The 15706-nt window shown below is 41.1% G+C and overlaps 1 protein-coding gene and 1 long non-coding RNA gene across 2 annotated transcripts in view; one reads left to right on the top strand and one right to left on the bottom strand.

Moving 5' to 3' along the window:
- LOC106809305 overlaps positions 1-15706 on the bottom strand; it is an 18000-nt gene that overhangs the window by 537 nt on the left and 1757 nt on the right. Inside the window, exons 2-3 of the long non-coding RNA XR_001393864.1 lie at positions 8835-8840; positions 8598-8604 (exon numbers count right to left, since the gene is read on the bottom strand). This is a non-coding gene — a long non-coding RNA (uncharacterized LOC106809305). The remainder of the gene's footprint in view (positions 1-8597; positions 8605-8834; positions 8841-15706) is intronic.
- LOC106809304 lies at positions 308-5081 on the top strand. Its single transcript, XM_014812345.1, has 9 exons — positions 308-405; positions 804-873; positions 1248-1341; positions 1861-1962; positions 2631-2753; positions 3002-3122; positions 3808-3919; positions 4153-4332; positions 4523-5081. The coding sequence occupies exons 1-9, from the start codon at positions 327-329 to the stop codon at positions 4743-4745; spliced, it is 1104 nt and encodes a 367-aa protein (XP_014667831.1). The 5' UTR covers positions 308-326; the 3' UTR covers positions 4746-5081.

Raw genomic sequence — 15706 nt, 5'->3', positions numbered from 1 at the left:
ATATCAGACATTTTCTGAGGACATGGTCTAACAGACCGAGTGCAAAACTTTTTTGTTTCACCGCTGACCTACCGGTATCGTTTTTATCGCTTTATTGAAAGGACCATTAAATCTATTTTCGCTGACGTGTGAAGAGTAAGTGTCTGATAACCTTTTGACCCTCAAGAGGAGGGTTAAACATGTATTTGTTGACTGTTAACAAAGGACTGAACTGCTTTTGCTATTAGAGCCCCCTCCACTCGCCCCTTGTTTTGAGAGAATTGTCATTCCTGTGCTGATGAGACTATTCTCCCTATTTGCAGGGTCACTTGACCTTCATAGATGGTATGACCTTGGCAGCATTCGAGGACTCTGGCTGGTATAAAGTGAACTACTCCATCGCTGACAGCTATAGATGGGGAAAAGGTAAGCAGCAAGCAATCTGGCGAAGCCAACAGGAATATGTGTGCTTCTTGATTCTCAGTAGGACAAACATGAAAAGCCATAGGAGAACGCTAGGCCTCTTCTTCTCTTTTATAGTTACTAGGTCCATCATACGACTTACCATGTTCCAGAGAATGGAGAGGTACACTGGACCAATGATCAAATCATAACTCATTTTACTTGAAATGATTTAAATAAAGGACAAATCTATCATTGGTCCTAAAATTTCAATCCTCTATGGGGTAATTTTGGGTTAGGGGGCTTTTATCTCAATGTATGGATCTTTAATGAGTTTGGGATTTAATCATTTATCACTTTACCATTTTGAAACTTATATGAAATAACGAGCCATATTATCAGTTCATTATTTCTGGTTTTAGGTCAGGGCTGCAGGTTTGGTCTAAAGAAGTACTGTAGTTCTGATGAGAACTCTTTCTTTTGCACTGGAAAGTAAGTGTTGGTGTCTACAGTCAAGTACTTAATGCATGTATGTTCACGTTAGTTAGAGAACGTGTGCACGTGGGAGCATTTCACTGTTTTTGTCGCTGATATTTCATCACTGACATGAATGCGGTAGAGTTCATTGCGTGGTTGTCAGCAAGGAAATAAAATGGGAACCGATCAATTTTCTTTTTTAACTGTCAGTGATATTTCATCACTGTCATGAATTCAGTAGAGTTAGTTACATGTATGTCGGCAAGTAAATAAAATTGATGTCAATCAATTTTTTCTTTTAACGTTTTTGGTTTTGCCCGCACACTTGGTAATAGAGTGGATATTTGGTTAAATTACATGTATGTGATATGCTGAGAAACTTATTTCAGGAAACATGGCTGCCATTATACACACAAGGACAGGGGCGTGTGCCACACAGACAGTTTTCTCTCTCCGTGTCGAGTGTACAAGTCTGACAAGGAGGTAAAGTGTCTAATTCATATTAAAATATTGATTTTTCTTTGGTATTCATTGCAATCTCCATGAGAAACCAAATCAGCAAAAGGTTAATGGAATCAGTTTGCATCTGCATACATAGTTTGATGTTTTCTTGAGATGTGTTGACAATATTTGCGGCATCGCATGATCTGAGCATTATGGGGAGCCCCGGGGTTACAAACATAAGCAGTTTAAAGATTTTAATCATTGATAGTTCAGAACTTGCAACTAGATTAAAAGAAACTAATTTCTTCATATGCATGGGTTTCAGTTTATAGTTTGCATACGTGAATATTAAAATCATGAATATTGTAATGAAATAATCAAGATCATTTTAAATATGTTAAATTCAAAGAGATTTAAACATTAAATATCAAGACTGTTAAAATACGTGTAAAGATGTTAGTGAGTCGGATGTTCATAACTCGGGAACATCCCCATACTCTGATACGGTGATGTGAACTACCACACAAATTTATATTCTGCCCTTGTCTCAAACTGCAGAATGCGTGCGTGAATGGGTTTCATGAGCATCATGCAGACAGAGTGCACCTAGAGGTATATGGCGACCAGAGCAAGTGCTTCATGTCGAACATAACAAGCCTGGTGAGTATCCATGCATGCACGGATGGTGATGCATTCCAAGGATACGTTACCGGGGACGTATGAGGAATTAAATTAATAGATGAGCAGATTTCTGTTGCTGTGAATCGCCACCTATAATGCTGGAATATCATATGGTATGTGAAACGTGGGAATGTAGTGTGACGAACGTTTCAACGATAAGCACATTTCTGTTTGCATGGCGTGAAAATTGTGCTATGTCACAGCATATGTCACACCTGGGGATGTAGTTTTGCAAAATATTTCGAAGATGAGCACGTTTTTATTTACGCAAAGTACAACACTAACGTTAGTACATTACAGGCTATATATGCTCTAACGTAGCTTGATAAGAAGGTATAGCACATGGCAAGGTGTGCCACTGGTGTGTTAGTTCATATAGTGATCCTATAAAGGGAGTAAATCTTAGTCAACCTATATATGTATGAAAACGGGAAAGTATGTCGGCAGAGATAAGTGTACACATGGAAACGTATTCAAATGAAAACTAATCGCACATGCATAGCAGTTTGAGTGTTTGAAGCATATAATGCAATGCATGTACAAATAGTAGTATATAGTGAGTAAAAATGTAAGAGGAGAGAGATCACGTAGGATTATAAGCAAGTATAACTACATTTTAATTTCTCATGGTTGACTTGTGTTTGTAGAAGGCAGAGAATGCGTCAGAGCTTGTTGGTCGTTGCTTTGAGCATCGCTGCCTAGACATACGCACACTGCAAGTGAAGGTTGACCATGAATGGTACAGCTGTCCTGACGTTGGATATCTCGAGGTACACTCAGACTCGCAGACAGTAGTAATGTTGGTAGTTAGTAGAAATTTCAAGCTTTATGGCCCCTTCTGTTGAATGATGTTTGCCATGTAGAGAATCATAGGACATTTTACTATGTGTGTATCACCTATTGGTAAACAGTTATGTTTTCCTGTTTCAACCAAGAGGAAACTTTTTGTAGCGAAACTATCTTTAGTCTCTCCCCGAGCACTCGAGTGCTTACGACAGTATATGTCTATCTCGATTAGGTTTCCGTCTACAGAGGAGTGATGCTCTGCCCTGATGCAGAGATCCTGTGTCATGATTTCACTAACCAAACTGCAACTACACAATTGTTGCCAACTACTGAGCAGACGACTGTGATTACCGGTAAGCATGGCTACGACGCAACCGGTAACTTGTTCCACGAGCACTGCATTACATAGATTCCTGCAGTTACATGTCTACGACGCAACCAGTAACTTGTGCCACGAGCACTGCATTACAGCGATTCCTGCAGTTACATGGCTATGACGCAACCAGTAACTTGGGCCACGAGCACTGCATTATAGCGATTCCTGCAGTTACATGGCTACGACGCAACCAGTAACTTGTGCCACGAGCACTGCATTACACCGATTCCTGCAGTTACATGGCTACGGCGCAACCATTAACAGGAACCACAAACAGTTCGTTACATGGAACCGTGATTTGATGACAAGAAAACAACAGTTGTAACGTGTTACATAAATGCTGTTACATCACATGCAGTTGAGTGTGCAATGGGTTACTAATCTCTTAGTTGCAACGCAGGACTGCATCACAATGCCATATATGTCATAATGAGTACGTTGCTAATGTTGTTCAACGACTTTCTTTACTCATAACATCTAAAATATTTGAAGGTATAAGTTCGCAATCTGAACTCACAACCATAATATGGGTAATAGCCATAAAAAAACATGAACTATTGTTGTGTATGCCATAGCAGCGAATTGAATGTCTATGCTGGTGTACAACGTGAGTTTGGCTTTTTGTTTGGTGAGATTCTATGTGATTGGTCGTACCGTTTCAGACTATCCCTTGCACGTCATGACGAGATTTGACAGGGACATTGACGACATCAACACACGTTCTTTCATTATTGGCTACCGGGATGCTGTGTCACAAATCACCGGCATAAGGAGGTGAAATGTCAACTTATTATTGAGACACCTTCAGTGTGTATGTTTCTCTATATAATACTGTAGCATGCAGATTCTAACACAAAACAATATATTTGTAGTTATGCTAATTTGCATTGTGTGTTTCCATTGGTTATATAGAGTTATTGTAGGTATTGTTATCCTTTTCGAGACTACATTTTACGAAAGATCATCATTGCAACTGGCTTCATCTTTAATCGTGGTTCGTTTTTCAGTTCACGTATCGTAAATGGTCACATCACCGGTGACTCTCTTCGCTTCTTTCTGCTACCCGCTGACAACGTATCGGACACCCTGATGAGCAGGGATGCCGTGGTAAAGCTGGAGCAGGCTGTAAAAGAGCAGAGGCTCAGGGTAGAGCTAGGATTGGATACCTTCACTGCCATTTATATCGGGTTAGTAAAATTGGTGATAAAAATTTATACTTAGAGTAATTGGGAAGTATCAGGAAAACATTCAAATTCTTCTATACTTCATACAGAAAGAATAAAACATGAACGAAATATGTATAATGTATAATGACTTTTTATGCGCTGCTTTTCAATGGTGACGTATTTAAACAACGGTCACTCACGTGTTTGACAGAGATGCTGATCTAGCAAGTGAACATGCTACGGTGGCACCACTGTCTGGAGCCGCCATCGCGTGCATTGTTGTGATCATAGTGGCACTTCTCGTCATCGTTAACGGCATCCTTCTGGTGAAGCTGCGAGTTATCAACCTCCAGAAGCTGAGAGACCGGTTGCTGCGGAAACCACCGCCAACAACTCACGTGAACGGCAATGCGTTCAAGATGAATGGCGTATGACGGCAGCCATTTTTAATGCAAATTTTAGAACATTAAATTTTATGGTGACGATAGTAAATGCCACGAATGTTGCAGGATTGTATTTCACTCACTCGTCCTTCATAGAGTTTATTAAGTTATTGCAGGTTGTCAAGTTTATTTTAGAACGAACGAGAAGTCTGTGTAATAGGTATTTATATACCCGATGGTGATTGTGATTGTGGGTGGTTGCCATGGTGATGAAGTGGCAGACATTGTAAATTTGTGCTTATTTTTTGTACGCAAATTATGACGTTTGGTAAAGCCATGTCTTTATTATGGTACTCGTAAAATAAAGTACTAATGTATAAACTTTTATCGGGTCTTGCTTTTAATGTGTGGCTAACACGTATTTCTTGTGCACTTCCGCAGTTTCTTTTTCTAAGAAGTAAGTTTTAAACATTCTCTCCTGTAGCAGTTCTCTTCTAAGATATGCGTGCGCGAGTGTTTGTGTAAACGTGCACATACGTGCGCGTGTGTATGTGTGCAGGCGTGCTTAGGGAGTACGCACTTTCCTTGGCTAACACTACATCACAAACGACTTTCTCTTGGCACCTCTTTTCTCCCCGACCCCTCATGATTCGCCACGGTATAGTAGTGTATTTAAGTGAACATTCACCGTGGTGTAGTCACACGTGGATGAACGATACGAGACGCAATATCGCACGACACGACACTCCACCAGCTTATTTTCCTGGACGCCACCGCCACTCATTTTGTTGGTGACTCTCATCCTGGTATAACTAGAGAGACTCACAGAGTTACCATAGCGGTGTGTTTTCAGTGACACGATCTCTCTTCCCGTTAACACTACTACCTTCCGGCTGCTGTATTTCTTTCCCTCTCGTTCGTTATGCTCAAGTTGGCAACTCATTTCTCATACTCGGCCAAGGATTTCATTGACTTGTGTTTTCCTTACCAATCACTTATATCTAGGGCGACAGTTGAAGCTTATGTCCTCACTAGTGACATCTGAAAGTCACCGCGCTCCCCGGCATATGGTGAATTTGCGTTATTTGTAAACTACAGTTTTATTCTGCCAAGCGAGTAAATAGCGCAGCGCATGACTGAGCCCACAGCAGGTGGCGCAATAAGAAGGCGCATACCAAGTGTTTTATTCAGGTCATATACATATATATATATACTTATAATATATATTATATATATATATAGTATATATATAAATGTCTGTGTTATATAAGTCAGCGTAATGAGAAAACGGTCAGATAGCACGCGGGAGGGATTCGTTTGTACGGCCTGCTTAAGATACTCGTTTACAGAGAAGGAGTTGTAGGAATTAGACTTTGCCAGCCGACAGAGTCGATACTTGAGTGCTAAATTAAAGACTACGGTAAAGTTTTCAGAGTACTATGCATAAATTTAGGTATGAAGCTAATATATAAATGTTGTGCAATAATGATATTATGGTCTATACTAGTATATAATATATATATATATAGTATATGTATATTAATATATATATATATATATTATTATATGATATATATACACAACGGTATTCGGCCATAACGCCTTCTGTTTGTCAAAAAACATATGTATTCGTAAAATATACCTACCATAAAATACCGCGTAAATTTTATGACGTAATTCTCAGGCAGGAATGAAAGAACAATTAAATTCTGTAGTTTATTTGTATTTACTCCATAAAGCAATTTTTATCGTAATTTTGTTCAATATTCAATTGGTCTTTCATTCACTCTGTTGTAATTTATATAATATTATTATCACTTTACTCGCAGGAAATGAAAGGAAAATTGGCTCGTTCGGTATCCTTTCAAAAACAGTGAATTAGAAGTGTATTTTCTTATTTCACCCTAAAATGCGCGTGCTTCAATCGGACGTCGAAAATGACATATGTAGGCTCAATTGTCGAAAATAACAATTTAGGTAAGAAATTTTGCAGCAGTAGTTCCGAACGCTTGAGAAGAGTGTATGTTTCTAAATATCTGGTAAGCTCTCTAGCATTTGGTGGTTGTTAGTGACACGGCGAATGGGTATGCGCACCCCACTACCTATGGCGGGGGCGCAAAGTATACTTCGCAGTACAAACGCGATCCATAGCCGGCTCTGGCCTGCACCAATATTGTTAGTTCCGTGAACATCAGTAGGCTCGTTACATATTGTTGGGGGAGCGGGGGTAACTTTGCATTGAAAGCCATTGTGGCAATTGGTCTACAGCCTTAAGACTTGAGTTTTACATTTGCGGGTTGTCTGGGCTGAAGAAAACAAGCTGAAATATTATTGCTGAAGTTGAATCACGACACAAAATCGCACAGTGATTTAGCACAGCGTCAAACTTGGCGACAACTTTCATTATTTTATATTGCACAAAATTACTAATGCATTTTCTGGAAGAGCGTGCCACCGGATCCTTCTTAACAAGGAACACGCTACGAAAGTTTACAAGGTGGCACTGGGATAAACTTATGTGATACGCTTTTTTATAATTTGGCCTCCATATTGTACATGTATATCATTTTCAGACAGCAATAGGGTGCAGAAACCGAATGTGAGAGCGTATGGCGACTGGGAGAAAACCGATTAATAAGACGTTCATATTAGCCGCATTTGTAAGCAAGACTAGTGCCAATAGATAAGTAATATAAATGGTACACTACACTTGCTCTTTTACGTAAAATCTAGATTACATGCTATTTAACATCAGTGTATTATATATATAATAGTATGTGTGCTGTGTGTCGTGTGGTGGTGTGTGTGCTGTGTGTGTGGTGTGTGTGTGTGGTGTGTGGTGTGTGTGTGTGTGGTGGAGCTGCGCGCGCGTGCGTGCGTAGCGTGCGTTGCGGTGTGTGTGCGCGCGTGTGTGTGCGCGCGTGTGCGTGCGCGTGTGCGTGTGCGTGTGTGTGTGTACGATATGTTACATGTATACATCAAGTATATATATACCTAAACATATCAAAGTTGTAACCATTATGCACGTCTTTGATGTAGGCTGTGGTACTGGACTCTACACTAAGTATTTCCTGGATAATGGCGTTGGCAAGGTGTCCATGTTTGACGCGAGCGAGGAAATGCTGAGCTACGCTAGAACCAAGGTTGCCGACTACGTCGCGGCTGGGCGCGTGCCGCACTGTGAGCAACTACAGCTTCCCAACCCTCTACCGCAAGGAGAGCAGTACGACGCCATCTGCATGAATTTCGTGATGCATCACCTAGGCTCTTCCGCTGACGACGCCGTCGCGGAAACATTCCCTAACGCTACGCTGGCGCTACGCAATGCCCACGAAGCTCTAATTGAGGGCGGCCTATTCATGATGAGCACACGCTTGCGACCGCAAATCGCAAACAGCGTGTGGTATCACGCGCTCATTGATGATATATATGGTTTATTCTCGGTCCCAATCATGCATCTGGCGTATGGAAACTACGGCTTGTTAGAGAAGACACTGAAGGGTGTTGGGTTCGCCTGCATCGAAGCCATAGTTCCTCTTCATGAAACTCAGATGAAGCCATCCCACTATTATAACATCGATTCGCTGCGTGACCCAGATTTTTTACTAACTGATTCTACGTTTACTTTATGTAGACGCAGAAGCGAGAAGATGGGTTCTAACTTTACAGACGCGCTTTACCAGAAACTGCGCGATCTGGAAGATCATAACAATTCCAGGGAATTTATGGAGAAGCGAGAGGAGTTGAGGAAATCATGCGGAAGCGCGACCGTCATCATTGCCGCGAAGCCATAAACCTCCCAGAATAATATTTATAGCCCCGATGTTTACACAGCTTATTTCAGGATAGTATGCAAATGCAATATGTGTACACTTACAAACAAACAAACACACACACACATACAAGCACGCTCGCGGCGTGAGGGAGGGCAGTGGCAAGTTTGGTTTATGCAAAAACGGCAATAGCCAGTTAAGCGTCCTTTACATATAACACCAGGAGTGAATATTAATAGATCCATTATTATTCACTCCTGATAACACTATTACCATTTTTGTTATTTTTACATTCAAACTAAAAAATATAGGAGATATAAAGTATCCGGTATACTAGTTTACTATATATATATAACTAGTACTGTACGTAGTTCTACATCAGTTTTTGTGTGAAAGCAAGTTGATATACAGTGACACAACAGTGGAAGTGTAATAAAGGGATAGTTTTTGTGAATGTGTGTTCATATTATTTTCAGTTTTTACTGACTCTGGCCCAAGTCTGTGGTGTCTCGATAGATTCTGTTCGCTGCGTGATAACGATCTGCTATCGGTAACAAAATCCTCTAGACGTTTTCGCGTAGAGATGTAGATAGAGATCAAACTGCACAGTGCTTTCATGACTTTTAGGCGTTCGTGTAGACTGTTAGGAGGACAACCGGACTCTACTTGCTACAGAAATATTGGGCAGATATTGTCGCTTGAAGCCATGCATAACATGAGCTTGTTATCATATTCAATAGCTTGCTTGTAGTACTGAGAACAAAGCCATGTGGATGAAGTGGAGACATTGTAAATTGTGTGCTGTCATTTTGTCGTACGCAAAATTATAGACGTTTGTAAAGCCATGTTTTAAATTAGCGTACTCGTAAATAAGCTACTAATTATACAACTTTTATCTGGCGTCTTGCTTATAATGGTTGGGCTACACCGATTTTCTTGTGCACCTTGCAGTTTCTTTTCTAGAGAGTAGTTTTAAAACATTACTCATCTGCATTAGCAGATTCTCTTCTAAGATATCGCGTGCGCGAGTGTTTTGTGTAAACGTGCACATACTTGCGCGCATAACGTGTATTGTGAAGGCCGTGGCTTTAGGGAGTACGCCCCACTTTCCCTGGGACTACACACTACATCACAAACGATTCTCTCTTGCACCTCTTTTCTCCCGACCCCTCATGATTCGCCACAGGTATAGCTACGTGGATATTTAAGTGAACAGTGTCACCGTGGTGTAGGTCAGCACGGTGATGAAGCGATACGAGACGCAATAATCGCGCACGAGCACGACACTCGCAGCCAGCGTTATTTTACGGACGCCACCACCACGATGGGATTTGTTGGTGGACTCTCATGCCTAGTATAAGTAAGAACCCACAGAGTTACCATAGCGGGCGTGTTGGTTCAGTGACTACGATCCTCATCTCCCAGTTAACACTACTACCTTCCGCGGCTGCTGTATTTCATTCCCCTCGTCGTATAATGGCTCGAGTTGGCCAACCTCATGATTCTCATACCGCCACAGGATTTCATTGACATTGTGTTTTCGCATTAAGCCAAATCACTTATTATTCTAGCGGCGACAGTTGAAGCTTATGTCCTCCACTAGTGACATCTGAACAGTCACCGCGCTCGCGCCCCGGCGGGAGCCAGCATCAATGATGAATTTGCGTCTATTTTGTAAACTACAGTTTTATTAACTGCCAAGCGAGTAATAGCGGGGCAGCGCATGACTGATGCTCACAGAGGTTGGGCCAAATAAGAAGGCGCATAACCAAGTGTTTATTCAGGCTCATATATATATACTCAGGAGTAGATAATAGGACTCCTATTATCTACTCTGATAATATATATAATATACCAGAACACCCTATCCGTGTATCTGCGTTTTTTCTCATACGTGACTATATATACAGACCATATTCATATATATATATAATATATATCATGATATATATATATATTAATAATGTCTGTATATTATAGTTCACGTATGATGAAAAACGAGGATACCCGGAGGGGATGTCGTTTTGTACGCCTGCTTAGATCATCATCCCATTACAGAGAAGTGAGTGTAGCAGAATTGACTTCGCACGAGCGACAAGAGTCGATATTGAGTGCAATTGAAGACTACGCGAAAGTTTCTAAGTACTATGATGAATTTAGGTATGAAGCTATATATAACACTGTGTGCATATATATATATATATATATATATATATATATATATATATATATACACAACGGTATTCGGCATAACGCCTTCTGTTGTCAAAAACAATTGTATTCGTAATAATATACCTACCATAAAATACCGTAAATTTATATACGTAATTTCAGGAGGGAATGAAAACAATTAAATTTGTATTTATTTGTATTTACTCATAAAGCAATTTTTTATCGTAATTTTGTTCAATATCAATTGGTTTTCATTCACTCGTTGTAATTTATATAATATTATTATCACTTTACTCGCGAAATGAAAGGAAAATTGGCTCTTACGTATCCTTTCAAAAAAGTGAATAGGTTTTTTTTATTTCAAAAATGGCGTGCTCAATTGTCGAAAATAACATTTAGCTCAATTGTCGAAAATAACATTTAGCTCAATTGTCGAAAATAACATTTATGTGAGAAATTTGCAGCAGTTTCCAACCATTGGGAAATGTTGTTATTACAATAATCCGTGAGCTCTAGCATTTGGTGGTTGTAGTGAACTGGGAATGGGGTATGCTCAGCCCCCCACTACCATGGCGGGGGCGCAAGTATACTTCCAGAAAACGCGATATAGCCGGTCTGCTGACCCAATATTTTTAGTTCCCGTGAACAGGTAGATCGTTAATATTGTTAGGTAACTTTGCATGAAACCATTGTGCAATTGTCTACAGTCTTATAAGACTGAGTTGTACATTTGCGGGTTGTCTGGTGAAAAAACAAGTGAAATATATGCTGAAGTGAAAATCACGCACACAAAATCGCACGTGATTTATCCCGCGTCAAAACTTGCGACAACTTTTCATTATTTTATTTGCACAAAAATTACTATGCATTTTCTGGAAGAGCGTGCCACCGGACCCTCTTAACAAAGGAACACGTACGAAAGTTTACAAGTGCACGGGGATTAAACTTATGTGATAGCTTTTTTTATAATTTGGCCTCCATATGTACATGTATATCATTTTCAGACAGCCAATAGGGGCAGAAACCGAATTGAGAGCGTTATGGCGACTGGGAAAACCATTAAAAGACGTTCATATAGCCGACATTGGTAAGCAAGACTATGCAATAGAAAGTAATATAAATGGTACAATACACTTGCTCGTACTAAATATAGATTACATGCTATTTAACATCGTGTATATATATATATATATGTGCGGTAATAAGTCGCGGTTTTGGCTCTCCATAAATACTTTTTCGGCTGCGGGGCGGCGGGCTCGGTTTTAACTGTGTCTGCTTCCTCCATTTCCAGTATGTTCGACCGGTGGGGCAACATTCGTATGCTCATTATTATTTAAAATACAACATTTCCAAATGGTTGGAAAAACTGTGGGCTTTTATACATAATGTTATGTTTCGAAATTGAGGACGCATTTTTCTGTTGTTCTTTTTCTGAAAGTTCGGGATTTTCCTTTCGTTGGGGGCTTAAAGTGATTATCTGTTAACGATGAATGAAAATTGAATAGACAAAATTAGCGAAATAAAAATGGCTGTCATGAGTTTACAAATAAATAAAAAATTTATTTGTTTCCATTCCCTCGCTGAATTACGTATAAAATTATTACGTATTTTATGTTAGTGGCTCTTGTTGATGCAATTGCTTTTTTGCAAGGGACCCGGGGCAAAGAAGGCGTTATGCCGAACGACGGTGTGTAGTATATATATATATAATCTGGTATATATATATATATATATATAGTATATACTTATTGCCCACATTTATATATTTAGACGTTCATACCTTAAATTCATCATAGGTATCTGAAAAGCTATTCCGGTACGTCTTGTTCAATTGCAGGCTCATTATCGAACTGCTGATGCTGGCGAAGTCAAATTCTATCACTACACTTCCTGTAATACGTATATCTAAGGGCAAGGCGTACAAAACCGAACCCCTCCGGTGTATCTGCGTTTTTCTCATACGTGATATATATTACAGCCATATTATATATCAGTATAACAGTATATATATATATATTATATATCAGTATAACAGTATATATATATATATTATATATGACGCCTGAATAACCACTTGGTATGTCGCTTCTTAATTGGCCACCTCTGTGGGCTCAGTATGGCGCTGCGGCTATTTACTCGCGGTGGCAGAATAAAACTGTAAATTTACTCAATAACGCAGAATTCACCCATCATGCCGGGGGGAGGCGGGGGTGACTTCAGATGTCATTAGTGCGGACATAAGCTTGCAACTGTCGGCCTAGATATAAGTGATTTGATAGGAAAACACAAGTCAAATGAAGATTCTGTGAGAGCAATCACCGAGTATGAGAAATGAGATTTGCCAACGAGTAGGGAAAGAGATCAGCAGGAAGGTAGTAAGTGTTAACGGGAAGAGAGATCGTGTACTGAGAACCCCGGTATGGTAACCGTCTGTGGATCGTTCTCTAGTTATCCCAGGATTGAGAGTCAGGCCAACAAAATCAGTGGCGGTGGAGTCCAGGTAAAATAAGCTGGTGGAAGTGTCGTGTCGTTCGATATTGGCGTCTCGTATCGTTCATCACGTGTGGACTACACCTACGGTGAATGTTCAGCTTAAATACACTACTATAACCGTGGCGAATCATGGAGGGGTCGGAGGAGAAAAGAGTGCCTAAGAGAAAACTCGCGTCCTTTGTGATGTAGTGTTAGCCAAGGCGAAGTGCGTACTCCCTAAAGACCGCCTGCACACATGCACACGCGACAGTATGTGCAGCGTTTACACAAACATGCGCACAATGCATATATCTTTAGAAAGACTGTTCAGCCAGGGAGGGAAATGTGTAAAACTTACTTACTTAGAAACGAAACTGCGGAGTGCACAAAAATAGCGTGTTAGCGGAACGACGACATTAAAAGGCAAGACCCGAAAAGTTTATACTTAGTGTGCTTTATTTTAACGAGTACCACATTATAAAGGACATGGTATTACAAAACGTCATAATTTTGCGTAGCAAAAATAAGGCACAAATTTACAATGTCTGCCACTGTCCTCACCATGGTTGTGTCTTATACTACAGAAGGTATAATATTGAATCACAAGGGCTCATGTATCAGTGGCTCCAAGGAAATATTGCCATATTTCTGTAGGCAAGGTAGAGCGGTTTTGCTCTACAGTGCTCCACGAACGCCCTAAAAGCTCATGAAAGCACTGTGCAGTATTGTTTCTAATTACATCTCTAGCGGCGAAACGTCTAGAGGATTTTGGTTACCTGGATAGCAGGATCGTTATCAGACGCAGCGAACAGAATCTATCGAGAACAAACCACAAGCACTGTGGGCAGAGTCAGTAACAATGAAAATAATATGAACACACATTCACAAAACTATTCCTTTATAACTGTCCACTGTTGTGTCACTGTATATGCAATCTTGCTTTCAACACAAAAACTGAATGTAGAACTACGTACAGTAGGCTCAGTTATATATATAATATATGTAAACTAGTATACGGATACTTTATATCTCCTATATTTTTTAGTATTTGAATTGTAAAATAACAGAAATGGTAATAGTGTTATGCTAAGGAGTGAATAAAATGGGTCTAATTATTATTCCACATCTGGTGTTTATATGTTAAGGACGGCTTAAGCTGGCATTGCCGTTTTTGGCATAAACCAAATTGCTACTGCGTCCTACGACGCCGCGGGCGTGCGGGTATGGTGTGTGTGTTTTATTTGTTTGTAAGTGTAACACATATTCGGATTGCATACTATCGCTGAAATAAGGCTGTGTAAACATCGGGGCTATAAATATTATTCTGGGAGGTTATGGGGCTTCGCAGCCAACTGATGACGGTCGCGCTTCCGCATGATTTCCTCAACGTCTCTCGCTTGCTCCATAAAGTTCCTGGCTTTGTTAATGTCTTCGCAGCTCGGCCGCAGTTTCTGGTAAGGCGCGTCTGTAAAGTTATAACCCATCTTCTCGGCTCTGCGTCTAACATAAAGTAAACGTAGAAATCAGTTAGTACAAAAATCTTTTTTCTGGGTCCAGCGCAGCGATTGATGTTATAATAGTGGAATGGTTCATCTGAGCTTTCATGAAGACGCGGATATGGCTTCGATGCAGGCGGAAAGCGCCAATACACGCGCTTCAGTGTTCTTCCCTCTAACAAGCCGTAGTTTCTCATACGCCAGATGCATGATTGGGGACGCCGTGAATAAACCATATATACTCATCATGAGCGCGTGATACGCACATGCTGTTGCGATTTAGCGGTCGCAAGCATGTGCTCATCATGCATAGGCCGCCTCATTAGAGGCTTCGTGGGGGCAATGCGCTAGCGGCAGCGTAGCACTAGGGAATGTTACTCCGGCGAGCGGCGAGTCGTCAGCCGAGAGCCTAGTGATGGCCATACGAAATTTCATGCAGATTGGCGGTCGTATGCTCTCTCTTGCGGTACGACGGCGGTTGAGGAAGTATGTAGTTGCTCACGTGGCGGTACACGGGCCCGCGCGACGTAGTCGGCAACCTTGGTTTAGCGGTAGCGTCAGCATTTCGTGCGCTCGCGTCAAACATGGACACCTTGCCCAACGCCATTATCCAGGAAAATACTAGTGTAGTTTCCAGTACCCAGCTACATCAATAGACGTGTCAATAATGGTTGAAACTTTCGATAATGTTCTAGGTATATATATATCTTGAATGTATAGACATGTAAGATATCGTACACACAACACGCTACACCGCACACCCGCGCAGCTGCCGCCGACGCACGACGCCACCATGCGGCACGGCACGACGCACATGCGCGCAGCGAAGCATCGCGCGCCCAAAGCGAGGCACGACACGAACCGGCACGGCCAAGTGCGCGCAGAGGCAGTGCGGCCGGCACGCACGACGCGCACCTTCACACACACACACACACACACGATTAGCACACACACACAGCCACGACCACACACACAACCACACGACACAAGAAGCACACACACGGAGCGGCGGGGGAGAGAGGTCGGGATCTGTGGCCGTGTGGTAGGGTCTGTACGTGTGGAGGCCGTTGAGGATACACTATTATATATATATATAACA

This window comes from Priapulus caudatus, unplaced genomic scaffold (assembly GCF_000485595.1).
Source record: "Priapulus caudatus unplaced genomic scaffold, Priapulus_caudatus-5.0.1 Scaffold343, whole genome shotgun sequence".
NCBI classification, from domain to species: Eukaryota; Metazoa; Priapulida; class Priapulimorpha; order Priapulimorphida; family Priapulidae; genus Priapulus; species Priapulus caudatus.
This window is presented reverse-complemented; position numbering and strand designations above follow the sequence as displayed.

What these genes read in the sequence shown, in the direction of transcription:
- LOC106809304 (XM_014812345.1), top strand. Translation starts at nt 327, where the DNA reads ATGACCTTGGCAGCATTCGAGGACTCTGGCTGGTATAAAGTGAACTAC. An exon ending in TGTCGAACATAACAAGCCTG is followed by an intron (nt 1,963 to 2,630) that starts GTGAGTATCCAT and finishes TTGTGTTTGTAG; the next exon opens with AAGGCAGAGAATGCGTCAGA. An exon ending in CTGACGTTGGATATCTCGAG is followed by an intron (nt 2,754 to 3,001) that starts GTACACTCAGAC and finishes TATCTCGATTAG; the next exon opens with GTTTCCGTCTACAGAGGAGT.